A 17,804-nucleotide genomic window follows, 5' to 3' on the forward strand; every position below is an offset into this window, starting at 1 on the left:
ATTAAATAACTTAAATCGTTATATTAGTCACGTTTAAATGAACAACTTCGAAAAAATTATAACTAAAAAAGTACATAAAAAAAATCGTATAAATGTACTTATAAGATTACTTGAAGAACAACTCACGAGAAATATTGTATTAAATTTTCAAGTCATAACTATTAAAATTGAAAATATTAGATATTATTTTCAAGTATAAAATATAGGTAATTTGAAAATAATCGTGATTTTTAAGAACTTTATTAAAATATAATTACAAATGTTTAAAAATAAATTTGTCTATATGTATTTTTATAGCTATAAAAACTTATAAGGAACATGATGTTAGATTTTTAAGCCTTAAACTCATACACAACTAAAAATAAATCAAAAAAGATCAAATATATTTTGATAATATTCCAAATCTAGTACATTTTAATATGAAAAATCAAGTATCTTCGGTTATTTATTTTTAAATTACTGTACTCTTGATCCCCTAAAATATAAACTAGATACAATCTATTACCAGAAGCCTCCCTCAAATTTAAATATCAGAACATTGTTGGTTCTACTAAAAAAAAATGCACACGCGACACCTATCATTATAAAACCAATTAATATAATTAATAATATAATAAATGATAATTTATTAATACCTAACTAAAATGTAATCAATATTTTTTATTACTTTATTTAACTAATAGTAAAGAAACTTGAATGTAAAACAAATATTAATTTACAGTAATATCCTATTCAGCTAGGAACCAGATACCAAAATATGAACAAAAAAGACAAGTAAGTGAACATTTTTTTTATCAAGCATATAAAAATGACATACATGACATCGTTATTCAACAATATTATTGTTATCATAAATTATTATTATTAAATATCTAAGTATATTGTAATAAAAAACTCTTATCAGACAACAAGAAACAGTAGATAGCAAAATATATTATAAATTATATCCCACATATTTTTAAACAAACGTTATTATAATAAATAAATACATTGTACTATAAACAAAAAAATAAACAATTAAAATTGTAAATATTTAACACAATAACAAAATTATGATCTTTAAAACTTGATTTAAATATAAAAATATTATTAGGTACTTATATGTAATTTATATATTAGGTAGTTATACGTAATAATTTATAATATTATATATGTACTGTTTGAATTAAATTAAAGATATTTATGTCTTTAATGTTCATAGCTCAATATGACAAAAAGAAACCAATAAAAATACTCTTAAATCCTAAAATAAATCATTCACTATGTACTGTTAATTAAAAAAAATATAAAATATAAAGTGCATACTTTCCATTTTTATTATTAGTCGCATTTATACATAATGTTTTTTCTAATGAAGGTTGTTGTTAGCAAAAGAGCAGTTTGCGAAATTTCCCAGCAGAAATATTATTACCGACAGTGATGTGGCGGAAAAAGACCCCTTCGCACCCTCATTCCTTCTTTCCACCCCACCGACTCATCGTCACAGTAACTTTCCAATTATATACATAAGGGTCGTCATGATTAGCTCCATCAACTGAGGACCTCTGCCCAGCCTCTTCTCATTAGTCCAAGATACTTACACACCACCTCCAAAATGCGTTTAATATATTACACATTATAATATATTACATCTACCTGTATATTATTATATAGCATACTATTCAATGTATATAGTTAAAATTTATGTTTGTGCAATTCGTTTTTGTCTAAGGCCGATTACCATTGGGAGTGTATTGCTGCAGAGTAGGGACGAAAAGGCATTCGTTTTGTAAATAATGTAAATATCTGCAGACATTTTACGTGACGACTGGTCGAGTCGGTGGAGGGTGACGGCGGCGCTATACAACGCGAAGTGTTAGGATTAATTTTTACGATTGCCGTATGCGCCGGGGTCAAATTTATCAGCAGGGCCCCAGGAATACTATTGTCGAATAATAATTTTGTTTCTGTTAGCTTTTGCTGCTACACTACTATAGCTGCTGCCACTGCCGCCCTCGTTCAATCTCCCCGGAGACCCTAAGCTGTCATTTGTGAAGTTTACGTGCCTAGAGTTGAAGATTAGTTTACTCGTATGTAGTACAAATATAACCCCTACGTCATATTTCTCTTTTTCTTACTTTCTCTCTATTTTTTTTTTTTTTTTTTTATTGCTATTGGAGCCTAAAATTTGAAAGGATCTGTTAATTGGCCCTCTTTTGGTGGGTTCAGGATTGATTGTTGATTAGCTATTATCAAAAAAAAAATCTTTAATGATACATGTACTAAATGCATATAACCTTCATTCGTTTTACATTATTTTCTTGAGTCATTCTGTACATTTATAAATAGTATACGAATTAGGTATATCGTTCGACACATAATCTACGAAATTAGAATTCAATAGGCTTTTATGTGGATAGAATTTTGGAATTAGACTATCAAAAAACACGTATTTAATTCTTTCATTCATAAAGTATGAGTATAATTTTACTAGTGTTACATATGCAGGTTGTAACAAATAAATTTGAACAAAAAAAAAAATATATATTCTACTTAAACATATGACAAAAATTGTTAATATATATGATGAGTGAATAATTTAAGAAATATACTCATTTCAGCATGTCAGCAAATTCTCAAAAATCATGTTTTTTAAAAAGTTTTTATGTTTCAAAATAATTTAATCAAAAAATATTGATTTTTTAAAAAAATTCTAAAAAATAAACTACTTGACTTAGATAAATATTTTTACCATCAAAATAAACATAAAAAAAATTAAATTATACATGTAGCGTTAGAGCCTCTTAATGATAAATAAAAAAAAATTGAAAATATTAATTAGAACAAAAGTTATTCCAAAAATCAGTTTTATCTATTACATCATTATAAATAAAAATTATTTTTAGTTTCAAAGCGGAGCGATGAATGTATTTATTTTATTATTTTACTATTATGTGTGTATTCAAGATAAATAGTCGATAAAATGCTTCAATGTTTACTTACGAGTTTTGGATAGCAAATTGGGGCGGTAGCCATTTTCCTCCAAAAACGAGATACCGTTTTCCTCCAAAAATATAAAAGATTGGTTTCCATTTTCCATTATTTTTAACTAAAATTATGACTATTTTCCTCCAATATTTTATCCAGTGTCGCAGTGTTGTGTTCCGAATTATAAAGAAGAATATGCTAAGGTTCACAGTTTACGCGTATCTGCTGATTAAATTCTGGTCGCTATTATAGGTATGTAATTATAAAAAGTAAAATAATTATTCATATTATTCTAATTTTTATTTTCTTTAAACAGGTATTCATTTGTTGCTTAAAATGTCCTATAATTATAAAAATATATATTATATACTGTAGTGATTATAGTGATTTTACTATAGTTTATAATTTATTTTTTAAATATTGTCTGGTTGCATTATCATCAACCACTAATTATTAATTATTATATAATTTTTTATTATTATTTTGTTTATTGATTAACGCATCTTTATCAACGTACGTATTTTTTTAATATATTCATTCTGTTTTTCGGTGTAAGTTCGGCGCGTAAGGTGTATTTTATATTATTATAATTATACTTGAAATATTTAATTTGTTTTTTTATTTTTAATTTAAAATTCTGACAACGAATTACGATTTTATTTATTGGAGGAAAACGGTATCTTGTTTTTGAAGGAAAATGGACCCGCTCCAAATTGGATCTAGTTTGTACCTTATATACAATACCTTATTATAAGTCAATATCCAAAAAAATTTTTTATTATTGGAAAAACAAACAAAAATTTACAGAAAAACGAGAATTTTTACTATTAAAATAATTGTTTAGTAACCATAATTACCAAAATGTAGACAATTTTCACTAAAAATCGTTTTTCATCGTATAAAATGGGTTATCACTGAATTCAAATTTTCCAAAATTCATCAGTGTTTTTCTCAATAGCGAGTTCCACTCAACGCTTAATGTACAACAGAGCAGTACCCACTTTCTCCAAATTTTTGGTTTAAATAAAAAATGTTATAATGGGCTCAATTATTATTACCTGGCTTATATGGGTAGGTAGGTGTTCAACTCTCCTCCTCCTTGAAATTAATTCATTATACGGCACTTGTTATTATTTACCTCTTATTTTAAATATTTGGTATGAATATAATTAAATAATATGTTAACAGTATAAAAAAAATAGAAATTTCTCTGTCGTATAAATAAGTCCATAGTACCTAGTTGAATGTAACTTGTCATAGAGCAAGTTTAGCTGTAATTGTGAAATTGAGTACTTACTGTACAATTAGTTTCAATTTCCTACCAGAACCACCTTCAAGTTTATAACTAAAGCAATTTTATTACTCTAAAAAATAATGAAATAGAAAAATATCATTATAAAACCAATACATTCATTACTCGGCTAAAGATCTAAAAGTATGCTTGGAAGTTACAATTTTTAAGAAAATAATTAGCTAAGGATGTACTTCAGTGCTAGATTACATTTCTGTTGAATGAAAATATTTTTAGATGTTAAATTTTTTTTTCACCAAAGATATTTACTTTTTAATTACTTAAATAGCTAACAATACTTTTAAATATCAAAGACATTCGCCCCAACCATTATTCACAAACAATGACATAAAAGAGATGCGAATTATAAATAATATATATTTATAAAAAAAAAATTTTACTCGAATCTAAATATCTAGAACAATTGTCATTTTATTTAAATATGATAATAATTGTTTTATCATAAGAGAGTGCTTTTGTTCATAAGGATAAAATGCATTTTTATAATACTATTGTCTGGCAACCAACCTATAATTCTAAAAATATAAACAAAGGCATCATTCAATATTTCTCTTCTTTAAAATATTTAAATAGGTACCATTTATCTATTAAAATGTATACAAAGGTGAACGCATATAATAAACTATTTAGTTATAAATTGGAAATAATTTAACATTAATGAAACAATTAAAACGCACATTTTATACTACCGTTTTCTAGTTAATAATTTATAATTATTATATTATTATAACTGATTTGACACATAATACATGATGATTAAAGAAAACATATTCTTTACTACATATTTATATAAGTGTTTTATATTTAATTTAACCGTAAATAAAAATGTTTTACCAGAGTTTTTATAAATTACAATTAAAATTGTTCAAATACTACACACTAACCTAACCTAACCTTAAGTCGTTTACATGACAGAATAACTTGTTAATTGAAAATGTAATCACAAATCAATGACTGGCAATATATTTACATAACTGAATTTTCTCAGTCTAGTAAGAAAGTTTTAAATTTAGTTTAAAAAACTAAATACACAGTAAATATTAATATTTGTGAGTAACAAAATTATATTAAATGTATGAGTTATAAAGGTACTAATAACACATTTTTTTTTGGTTTATAATATTAATTAATTATGTTAACACAACATTCGCGGTTTCATTGGACAAAACTTGGGTAAAACCGTACTTATGCGTATTGTGCGAACGAGCAGTTTGAACGATTTTCTCTTTAGTTTGGTACTGAAATTCTCGAAGCGTGTAAAGGCTTAAAGACCAAAGCAGAGCTATCTTGACACTATCAGCGTTCCGAGAAAGCCGGAAGGGACAGGCTTCCGATAAGAGGTTCCGGGATTTATGTCCGACCCTTTAGCGTGAATACATTAAAACCTACCCAATGCCTTCAGATTAATTGTCTAGTCTTACCGTGATACGTACACAATATATATCTCATGCAAACACTCTTCTTTTATATTTTTTATATGGTAAAAAGAGAAAGAAAGATGGAATAACGATAGGCGATATAAACATTTTAAATAATATCTTAAAGAAAACCATACGTCTTAAAGTCACTTTTTTAAACATAGCATATAATATATTTTGTATATGCATTATTATCAATGTACATGAAATAGTATATCTCAGTAAACTACATTGTTTATAATTTAAGTTCCTTAATATAATGATTCATACATTTATAATAATTACAAAACGCATAAAGTCAATAGGTATAACAATAATACAAGTATTTACATTTTACATAAACAGAAATAGGATGTTAATCGTGGTATAGTAAAAAAAAATATAATTTATACTATAGTAACAACCATATTTTAATAACTTATAATAATGCAAGTTTCACCATGTTCCCTATAACAATTTGATTTCAACAACTTGACATAGGTCAGTGGTGTAAATAAGGGGGCCAGGAACCATAGTAAAGTGTCAAGTTAATTAAAACATGGAATACTATGTATGTATATGCTATAATTATAATCCCCTCCTAAGAAAAATTGTAATTGGCCCAATGTGAAAATAATTTTTATATACGTAGAGTAATAAGTTTATCAAAAATAATTCAAATAACCTTAAACATAGTAACTTTAAAATTTAAATTAATACAGAAATGCATACAATTTCCATTTATCAAACATTATTCACAAGTCCGTGACAATAGTCTGGGTCGATGAACATGTACCGCATCACGCACCTACTGTCAAAACAGGATTTCACAATACTACTAATTTATTTGACGAAATTAGCAGAAGGAAACGCACATCGTTTAAGTATTTAGTAAGTTATTCTACACAAACATAATTTACATATAATATAAGGCTTATAATATAATATATTATTATGCTTATATAAATAACAATGTTAACCATATTTAATTTTAACTTAACTTAAACAATTTCAGAAATTAGAACATTTTTATGAGTATGGTTTTATTATTTAGAAATTATAAATATGGTTAATAGAAAACGCTTAGATAAATAAGTTTCCTACATAGGTGATTTAGATATTATTATTGATACATACCAAAATAAACAGTATGAATGATTGAAATAATTGAAAATAATAAGTTTTATCAAATTATCAGAACTTACATTTTAATAATATAACACAAAAAAACAAGTCTTAAAAATTTAGGACGAATAATATATATGTATTATAGTTAAATGATTTCAACATACAAAATTAAGGTACCTAATATCGTGCAAATTTAGTCTTATGCAGGTATAAACAAATGTAAAAATAAATTAAAATGAGCAAAAATTTATAATTATACTAGGAAGTATGGAAAGTAAATCTCGGAAGTTATAAACTTAAGTATTTTCGAATTTCAATAATTCATCTTACTATGAACCAATTGACTTAAATAATACATATTATTTTAGTCATCATATTATATTACAATATAAATACACAAAGAAGAGTACACATACGTTGACAGAATTAGAAAGTAAATTTGAAAGAAAACGAAGGAAAACATCACAAAAGTACCCTTAAGTGTGCCAAAATCTTGGTCTCTTTAATCGAAATCTTCGCCAAACCCATTTCGTAAACCCATTTCAGTTGAATTCCATTCAATTCATGAAAAGTTATCCGAGTTTACAAAACTTTTTTTTTAATCATCAAAAAAACGTCTTTCAATTTAATGTAATAGTTATAAGAATTGAACCCATCAATTTTAATATATGCATTATAAATTTAGACGTAAAATTATATATTTAAGCTTTTGAAAATTATAATTATATTTAATAATATAATCGTGTAAGTGTTTGGGAATAAGCCATTTAATAAAATAAACAAAATAATTAAAAAATAATTGCACTTACCATGCTTAAAAATATATTATTTAAAAACTTATACTATACGTATATTTTACTACTTCATTTAAGTCAGTTTTAATGCTTAAAAAGTTTCATTATGCACTCTTTAAATAGGAGATTAAACACAGATCATCTGTGACAGATGGTAGTTTAAAGAACGCTATTTCTCGAACTTTCTAAATATTTTTTAGAAACCCACGAAATATTCCGAATATTGATAAAATATTTATTAATTACCATTTTAGGGTAAACCAAACTTTTAAGGTGTGATAATTGGCTACAAAGTTAAAGAAATTCGCCTTAAGTACTAATCTCATTTCCATACACACTTTTTATTTATTAAATAAAAAAAAATATGTTAGGTATTTAACATGTTTAATAAAACATTATAGTAACCAACACACAAATATATCTATACTAAATATAACTAGATATTAATATTACGTTATATTATGTACATAAATATATTATAATAATTTGTATTAATATTACATCATTTTTATTAAAATCGAATTTGACCTTTGATTGATATTACTAAATATGTTGATAACAGATTACTAGTTTGTAGTTGAAAAATGAATATTAAATATTGAACCAATATTTAAAAGTATTATACTATTAATGAGTTTAAAAAATGTAATAATGCATGACATAATAAAAATATAATTATTCCTGATTCTCCAAAAATATTAAATAAATAGTTACAATTTATATTTGTTTTTATTTTTATACAACAATTAAAAAATGTCAAACTAAAATTCAAAAATATTGGTTATTTATACTTGAACAATTTGGAAAAAAATTTAAATGTAAAAATTAGGTATTATTATTATTATTATTTATCGCTCTTAGCAACTAAAACATTGCATTACACAAAATTCGCCTTTTTAATAAGTAGTTCAAAAATCTAATAAAACCTATCTATTAAGTTTGTGTTTTTACGACAATATTTCATATTATGAAAGATTTTCGCACAAAGTATTTGTTAACATTTAGATTTTTCAGTTGATAACTATATAACTTAATTAAAAATCGTTTAAATCAATTTATTCAATGAAATGCTTATTTTTCTTAAGTACATAAAAATCTTATTTTATAAATTTACATATAAGTTAATTATATCTATAATTTCCAAAAGCATAAATGTACATTACTCCTGTAAATATTGTAACATTACAATATATATTTTGTTTATATGAACACGAATCGATAAAACCCAAATTAAAACATAAATGTCTTTGGTTTATAAACAATTTAGTCAATCTACTATTTTTAATCTAAAAAAAAAAAAATTAATAAATTATTTACATTTATTCTTTGTAGGAAAAACTAGTGACAAATAATTCGCCTTTCAACAAAAAATAACGATGAAAAAATGAGTCACACAAATACTTACAGATATTATTTGCATGATATTTGACAGTGCAGATGTTACTACACTATCAGAGAGCGCATCGACTATTCTACAATGAAAACGCAATTTATCCATTATTTTCATTCGTTGAGAATCAATAACTTCAATCTGTCTCATCTCTCAGTTAATATAAAGAACCTTCTTTTTGCAGATAGAACGCGACTGACTTTATTGACATGGAAATAATATAAATTGGCAGCTTACAAGAACATAGAATTTATCGTCATTTTTAAAACATTTTACACGTTGTGATAATAAATGAATCAGAAAAATAATTAACAACGATCAATTTACGAATAAATGAATAATATTAAACGATATATAATGTATATCATCATTACAGACATTCATGACACATACTCGTATAATGCTCATATTAATTATTTATATCAGAAAACAAGTTCTCAAAGATGGTCAAAAGTCTACACTGATATTATTATTACAAGCTAAAGAGAAGAACCATATAACATAGGCAATAGATATCTGAGATTTTCTTCGAAACCGTCTGATTAACAGCTTCCTTTTCACAAATGACAAGGATTGTTCAATAGATGAAAAAAAGCTGATAGACTGGTTTTTAAGATCCGTGTTTGGGGGTCGAGCAATTAGACACTAATACAGTGAATTAACTGGTGAACAAAAAAATAAATAAATAATTTAATGATAATTTAATACACGTATATCAAAATTCTTGATATTAACCGCGATGGCATTTGAAATGAAAGAAAATAATTCAATAGAAGTATAACAAATTAATTAAGACCAGTTATCTTTTTGATAGTATTTATAATATAACGTAAATAACATTTATTTATACTAATCTATATTATAATTATAAATTTTATATATTTTTATAACGTAAGTAGGTATTACAACATACATTTTATCATATAAATATCATATAATAACATCAATAATAAACAACTATCATTGTTTGTATTTTTAATTATTTCGTTTAAGTACCTAGCTGTTAATATTATTATTTTGTTATAATAATCAAATATGTATTTAGGTACATGAGAAAATAAAAGTATCCAATAAATGCATTAGGAACAAAAATGTAATACTTGGAATGGCGCCATTGGTTAATAAGTATTAAAAATAAAAGGGTAGGACCAGACAAGACGTTAAGATTTCTACAGATAAAATGATGGCTTTAGTTGATGACATTGAAAATGACCAAAGAAAATTATGACTTGAACAAAATATTGTATAGTTAACTCTGAAATTCTTTTTCTTATGACCATTAATGACAAAAATATATACATAATATCATAATATGATAAATTTCTAAACAAAACGAAAAAATAATAGAAAATTGGAGAACAAGAAAACATTTGCATTCATTAAATCCGGATTGTTTAATTTATTAAATTAATGAATTAGGTACGGTTTCGATTATTATATATGTTTAAATACCTAATGGAAATGTATATTGTATTATACATTTTTACATTGGGTACAAAAATATAGTAATCAACTAAAAAGCTCCAACTCTTATATCGACTATATATATATATTCTTGTTATTGTATAAAAAAATATATTTCTCCCGACATTTAAATAGTGAAAAATCGTAATAAAAAAGTATTGACATTATTTATTAACGTGTATACTCGAAAGCGATTATTAGTAAATAAAAATGTAAAATAGGTATTTAATTTTAATCAGTTTTTTCATACAATTAATTAATAATAATTTTAATTTTAATAAAATTAGTTTTTAGTTGTTTAATGATTCGATATACTTATTTAAATTTTGATGAAGAGTTCAAACTGTGGATCACCATAGGTTAATGGTTCTATACTATACCTACTTAGTTTTGAAAAATAGCGAATTATAATTTAATTTTTAAATCGTATGTTAATTATGCACCTGTAAAAATAAAACTCTATGTATATACCTATATAATAACATAACAGTTAGGTATTGTCAATTGTTTTTAATAATTAATTATACGACATACATAATACCTTCACTGCAAATAACATATAAATTACCTATTTGTACGCTAAACGGTATTTTTGTTACATAAAATAAAACGTTTTAAACAAACAAAATATGAATAATTTTAAATTCTTAACATAAGTCATAACAATTACATATAATTGGTATTTTATGCAAAAATACTATTTATTGATTTAATTCTTTTTAACTAATAAATATAATTTGTAAATTTCCATAAATATTGTTTTGTTGCAAAATTCAAAGTATGAAAAATATTTAAAAACTAATTGCACCTATTTAGTATAAATAATATAATGACGGTATACCTATTTGGCTATTTATATTTTTTAAGTAGTCGACAGTTTCAGAACAGCAATATAAATACTAAATTTACTCTTTTATCTAGACTTCTAATTTCAAATTTGTTTTTCAGTTGAGATTTTACAAGTGTCATATTTTAGGTGATCAACAAGGTGAGCAGTTATTCACATATTCACAAGTACTAATAGATTTTGCTTTTTTCACATTGTATTAAACCAAAGTATCTTAAACGTTTATACAACACAAATTTTAGAAGTTTTCTAGATTCAAAAAAACTAGATAAAGTATTTAAATTTCTACATGTTCCTGAATTATGTACCCATATTATAACATCACAAATTGTGTAAACTATCTAAAAACATTTTTATCATCTTAATAGTTATGTCATTTTAAATGGAAATTTAAGATCATCAACGTATCAAATACCCAAAGAACTTTATTTTTTATTTTTTATTGGTATAATTAAGATAATACAAATAATAAATAAAAATGCAATAATTTAGCTTGTATGGTAGAAGAAGGATCAAATAGGAAGTAGGAAGTATGAAGTATTATGTTTTTTTTTACTGGAAGAAGAAAATGTGTAGAATATTGGCGCAGATGTTTACCATTTATTTTAATCGTTCTTTACTTATCAAAAATTGCAAGGCTTAACAATTTCTTGCAAGATAGGTACAATCAATTTTTAGAAATTTAAATGTTTCTATAAAAATGTTGTTTAATAAATTTTATATGTCCATAACACAGACAGTATTGGACCAGATAAATATTTTCCTATAACTATGCTAACTGGACATACTCTAGTCTATATGACGATTAGAGGTGTATATTAACACTGACTGTATTATAAAAACTTAGAATGATTTCAATCAATCTACATATTGGATTCTACCATTCAATAATCAACATACTTGTGACTTATGGCAAATATAACTTAATTAGGGAGATAGATATACCAATATAATATAATAGGTAACACTTACCTGAGTGGTATACGGTTGAGAGCTGAGTCTAATGCCATCTTGTAATAATTTGTCCTTAAGCAACAGCTTCAGCTGAAGTTTAGGTATTCTGACTAGTTCAGCCTTTCCTTCCTCGTACTCATCGTAATGTACTTGCTGTAGCTCTTGTGTACTGCTGCCCGACGAGTGGCCTGGGCTGGGGGAACATTGCTCTTTGGAGGTAGAGTACTTGCATTCCTCCTGTATCGCAGCAGACTCTTCGAGTGTGAAATAAACACTGGCAGCGCCCTCCTCACGCAGCGTGCGAACGGACTGTAACAGCCGGTTGCGGTGCGACGGGTTGAACACGCCGATGGCGTCCATATCGGGATCGCCGACCTGCTTGCAGATCTCCAGGTCGTCATACCCGTTATCCAGGAACGAATCGGCGTACTGGCCCAGATGCAGGGACCGAAGCCACTCGACTACGATGTTGCTACCGTTTTTGGTGGTCATTGGACAGCGTATACACTGCAGCCCGGACGGCGACCACAGACGGCTAACACGAACGGTTCGGGTCGACGCGCGCGCCGCATAACTTTGGGATGACCATGAAAAATTAGAAAATCACTGTATGGATTGTGAAAAAGACGCGGAAGATCGACGACAGTGAACTTTACGCGGATTCTGTGCGGTTAACACTGCAGCCAAAGTGCGATAACAACGCGTGCGGCCTAATCTCATTCTACCGGAGGACATATTGGCATTCTCGGTGCAGTCGCGAACCACACAGCCAGATGTCGCTACCGTGCCGTTGTCCAGTAAGACGTCGCAATCGCACGCATTATTTGTTGGATTATAATGATTATAATATTATTATTATTTATTACACTATACGGTAGGTATTATATGTCTTGTCTACCGGCTACCAGCAGTCACTGATATATTTCTTTGGGACATTTGTCGTAGACAATCTTAAGTTGACGGGTTACTTTATTAGGGTGTAAAATTGTTTTTACATTTAACCATCATTATCGAATAAATAATATTATGATTTTAATTCAGGCTATGATGAATTAGTATTGTGCAATAGCAATAGCCAATAGGCATATTTTACTGATTTACTCTAGGAGACAGGAGTCCAGAGTCAGCACATAGGTAACAAAACTCATGTTGTATTGTTGTATATAACAGAGGAACTATAAAGATATTAACTGCTTACTGCGCACGATATTAATTATTAAAAATTATTTGTAGGTTACAATAAATTTGATTGATATTAAAAATACTATTAATTTTATAATAAAAAGAAAATTATACATCAACAGATTATTTTAATTTTATGTGTTTAGCATTAATATTTAACCTTATGGATAAGATGTTTGTGATGTCTATAAGTAATACTTATGACCTATGAATCTATGACAGTTTCCGTTTATTTTTTTTCTAGAACGAATTAAGCCGAATTTGAGTTTTTATATTTTATTAATGATGAACCCCTAATGACTAACGTCTAGTCCTGGCAGTCCTGCTTAATTATTTAAAACATTTTTATAGTAAAATTTGTCGATAATAATAATATATTTCCTCAAAAAATAAATATAAATCGGTAACATTTTTAAAATATAATCAATAGCATTGACTCCTAGGGACTATATTGTAAGAATTTAGAGTTTGCTTACTATTCTTAATCTACCCCAGTGGCGGTCAAACGGGGAAGGACGAGGGGGGTAGATTCCCCATGACTTTTTTCTTTAATATGTATAACAATTATATTTATGTATATAATTGTAAGTACTATAATACATGTTTACATGTGTACACCACATAACACTTTATGTTGCCCAAAAGTAACAATATTATTATTATTTGTATATATTATATTGATAATATTTAAAAGTATTTACAATTATATTTAGCGTAATCTATAACATAGACGGTAGTTATTATTTTTTTAAATATATTAGAAATATTACTGCAAAGTTTTAATATCTATCATAAAATATCCCATTAGTTCACTTTCCAGTTCAAGGTAGCGTTAAATTTGGAAAAAAAACATTCATTATCGATGGCGGTCTACACTCCATTAATGCCATAGTTAGCTGTTTAACCGGAAGAATAGATGTTTGCGTAAGTTATTATTACTATTATTATGAGAAATTAAATTAACATTTAAGACTAAAGAAATATTAATTATCATGTATAATCTGATAACCGGGAGATATATTGACGCATATTTTATTCCCGAGTGCCCAATGTATAATATTATAACTAAATCATAGAGTCATTATATATTTATTTATACCTATATTAATAGTTTAATACTGCACTACATATTTTTACTGAGTTGACTTGACCATACACTATTTTAATGTATACACAATTGTTGTTTTCATTGTCATCATTGGGAAATAAGTAATATAAATAACTAACCTAATACTTAATATTTTTGCATAAGTCTAATGTAATTCGTGAATTATATCATTATAAAATTTAATGATACCTATTGTTATAAAAATAATTACCTAAATATGATATAATTATCCAAGGTTTATAGATTATAGTCTAATAATATATAATATAATCTATAAACCTTGATAATTATCGGCAACATAATAACACTGCAGTAATATATCTATTTTGCCTACACTATACGCCAGGTAACATTGTAGTTTATTAGATTTACTACAAATTTCAAATTTGTAGTTATGACTTTATAGTTATCCAGAATAAAAATATAGTATTATGTACTATACATTTTTGTACTCTCTACTTTATAATTTAGTTATTTATACAATATTTATAGTAATCTGAACATTATTTTATAGTACCCTGCACTCTATAGTTTAGTTATTTGAACAATTTTTCTGGTAATTTAAATATAATTTTATAATACTTCATACTAATAAATTTTGAATTTCTGACAATGTTAATAGTAACTTAAAAATAATTTTATAGTAGTAAGTACTTCTTAATTTAGTTATTTCAATAATAATTGTTGGCATTATAAAATTCTTCTATTTTATTACACCTCAATCTACTCAATCTGTGCCACTGTACACTATTGGTTATTGGATCAAGAATTATAAGTCTAATCACATTATTGCTATCACGGTCTACACTCTATGACAAATTATACGTTAAAAACAATTATCAATGATATATGTCATTTATTGTTTGGGCGTATAGAATAACGGCACTGCAAAAAATGTTATACTGTACAAAGTTAAGAGTACACAAGGTTGTAGTTTAGAAAATATAATTAGTTTTTATCATTATGTAGTGAATATAGTGTGTTCGGTTTTTACGAATTCAAAATTGAAGAACTATCTCTAATATAGCTAAACGATAATCAAATGATATATTTTCCTTTTTATTTATTTGAGACCTCCACAATATATTCTATCATTGGGACACCGACCACCATATAGCTTAATTCGCCCTTATAAATGTAATATATCTATCTATAATAATCTCAGGCTATTGGAGTAGTTAAGGTATAATACTCAATGATATATGTTTCGTGTAGACCGTATGATACTATTTGGTATATGTAAAAATTTACTTGTTATTCACCGAGATATCAAATCAAATAAAATTCTTTGGGTAAAACGAATAACTGGTTAAAAGTCATAAAAATCACCCAATCATCGTATAGTGATTAAGTGGATCCTACTTTAATTGCTAAAAAATAAGTAAAAACTTCTTTGTCGTCAGTTAAAATAAGTAGTCAAATAATCTATTCGTTTTGAAATGCGCAATACGTGCTTTAAATGCGTTTTCATTAAAAATAATATATACACACATTTAAACTTTTTAGATTTAAATTTTGAATGATTACCTATTCTAGTTAAAATTATTCAAATCGTATAACATTTTTATGTGGTATATGATGTTTGTATTCGAGTATTCATAGTATCGATTGTAATGTAAAAGTATCTACCTAAACAATCTTATAAAAGTTTTCTTAAATCCATTGAACTCTTATAAAGCTGACTATATTGTGTCTTGTATTGGGTTTATCTTACTTTAAATCAACAAGAATCAATTTTCATTATTAACTATTCAATGCACGGATCTATACTGTTACAATATAATATATATGTCTGAATCCAACCTATCGTCAATTTTAAACAGTTTTCTAACCAAATAGTATTAAAAGTCTCTTTTATCCATGTGTGTGTATGTGCGTGTATATATGTATATATATCAGTTACAGTTTTAATTAAATAGTTTTCACTTGTAGAAAGATTCTAGTGAGACTTAAGATTTGAATTGAGTTATTACACTTATAAGATGTTTTAAGATTCTTATATGTAATGAAACTTTATTTTCATCAAAATAATCTGCAGGATAAAATTATTTTTGTTAATCAATACGAAAATAAATTCCTTGAAACAAAACTGTAAGTTTGACGAATTACATAACATTATAATTTATTTTTTAGTTAAGTTAAAATATTGAACCTATAATGTACTGCAACTATTATATTTAAGTGGGCGTCACACCCGAATGTGTTGTCTCTATCTTACAAGTACGTAACATAGCAAATTTACGCTCGGCAGATCACGTTTGGCTCCGTCAGTTTAAAAAATTAGAGTGAACCCAACCTATTATAAAACTTGATGGTAAGAAAATTATCTGTGTTTGTATGTTAAATTTTACGATAGTTCAATTTTTTAGCAAGTTATGCGTAATATCATAGCGTAAATTAAAAATGCTCATAACTCATTTAAAAACTTAATAATCATTCCAAATTTAACACTACCTTGAACTGGAAAGTGAACTAATGAGATATTATATGATAGATATTAGAACTCTGCAGTAATATTTCTAATATATTTTAATAAGTAATAATTACCGTTTACGTTATAAATTACGCTAAATATAATTGTAAATACTTTTAAAAATGATCAATATAATATATTCAAATAATAATAATATTGTTACTTCTTGGCAACATAAAGTGTTACTTAATGTATACTAATGTATAGTATAGTGTATATTAGTAATAAAAATGTTTGAATCTACTATTAAAAAAGGGATTTCTGGTACTTTCGTTTAAATGCTTTAATGTATAAATTTACAGTACTGGTGGAAAAATTATATAGTCACATTTTTGGGTGGATAGTTAAAAATATTTAACAAAGTTAGTTATAATCAAGGTAAGGAACTTATAGCACTTATAAACACCAAAATAAGCGCTGAAACATGCATTAAATCCCAGGATATATGCATACAATATCTAAAAATATGCATTTAAAATATTTATTATTCAAACATTAGTATTGGACTATTAGTACTGAGTATTAAAAATAAAATAAATACATTAAAAATTTAAAAATAATTGAAATTATTAAGATTCTAAAAGATGGCCTACAATTAGGTCTTTTTATTTTACGTAGCACAATTAAAAAATATAAAAATATATTTTTAAATTTTTATTATACTTTTTATAATTAGTTAATTATCATAATTCAATAATTATGTAATGTTTAATTATGCTCAAATTTCCTTCCTTATTACTTATTTTTCTCCAAATGTTATCATCTATACTTGTTGATGAATTTTAGGT

General features: G+C 25.8%; 1 protein-coding gene across 1 annotated transcript in view; it reads right to left on the reverse strand.

Annotated features, from left to right (window-relative positions):
• LOC113552863 overlaps nucleotides 1-12,745 on the reverse strand; it is a 72,741-nt gene extending 59,996 nt beyond the window's left edge. Inside the window, exon 1 of the mRNA XM_026955852.1 lies at nucleotides 12,272-12,745. Coding sequence (XP_026811653.1) covers nucleotides 12,272-12,745 — 474 coding nt within the window. The remainder of the gene's footprint in view (nucleotides 1-12,271) is intronic.
• Nucleotides 12,746-17,804: the final 5,059 nt, after the last annotated feature.

This window comes from Rhopalosiphum maidis, chromosome 2 (genome assembly GCF_003676215.2).
Source record: "Rhopalosiphum maidis isolate BTI-1 chromosome 2, ASM367621v3, whole genome shotgun sequence".
Lineage (NCBI taxonomy): Eukaryota > Metazoa > Arthropoda > Insecta > Hemiptera > Aphididae > Rhopalosiphum > Rhopalosiphum maidis.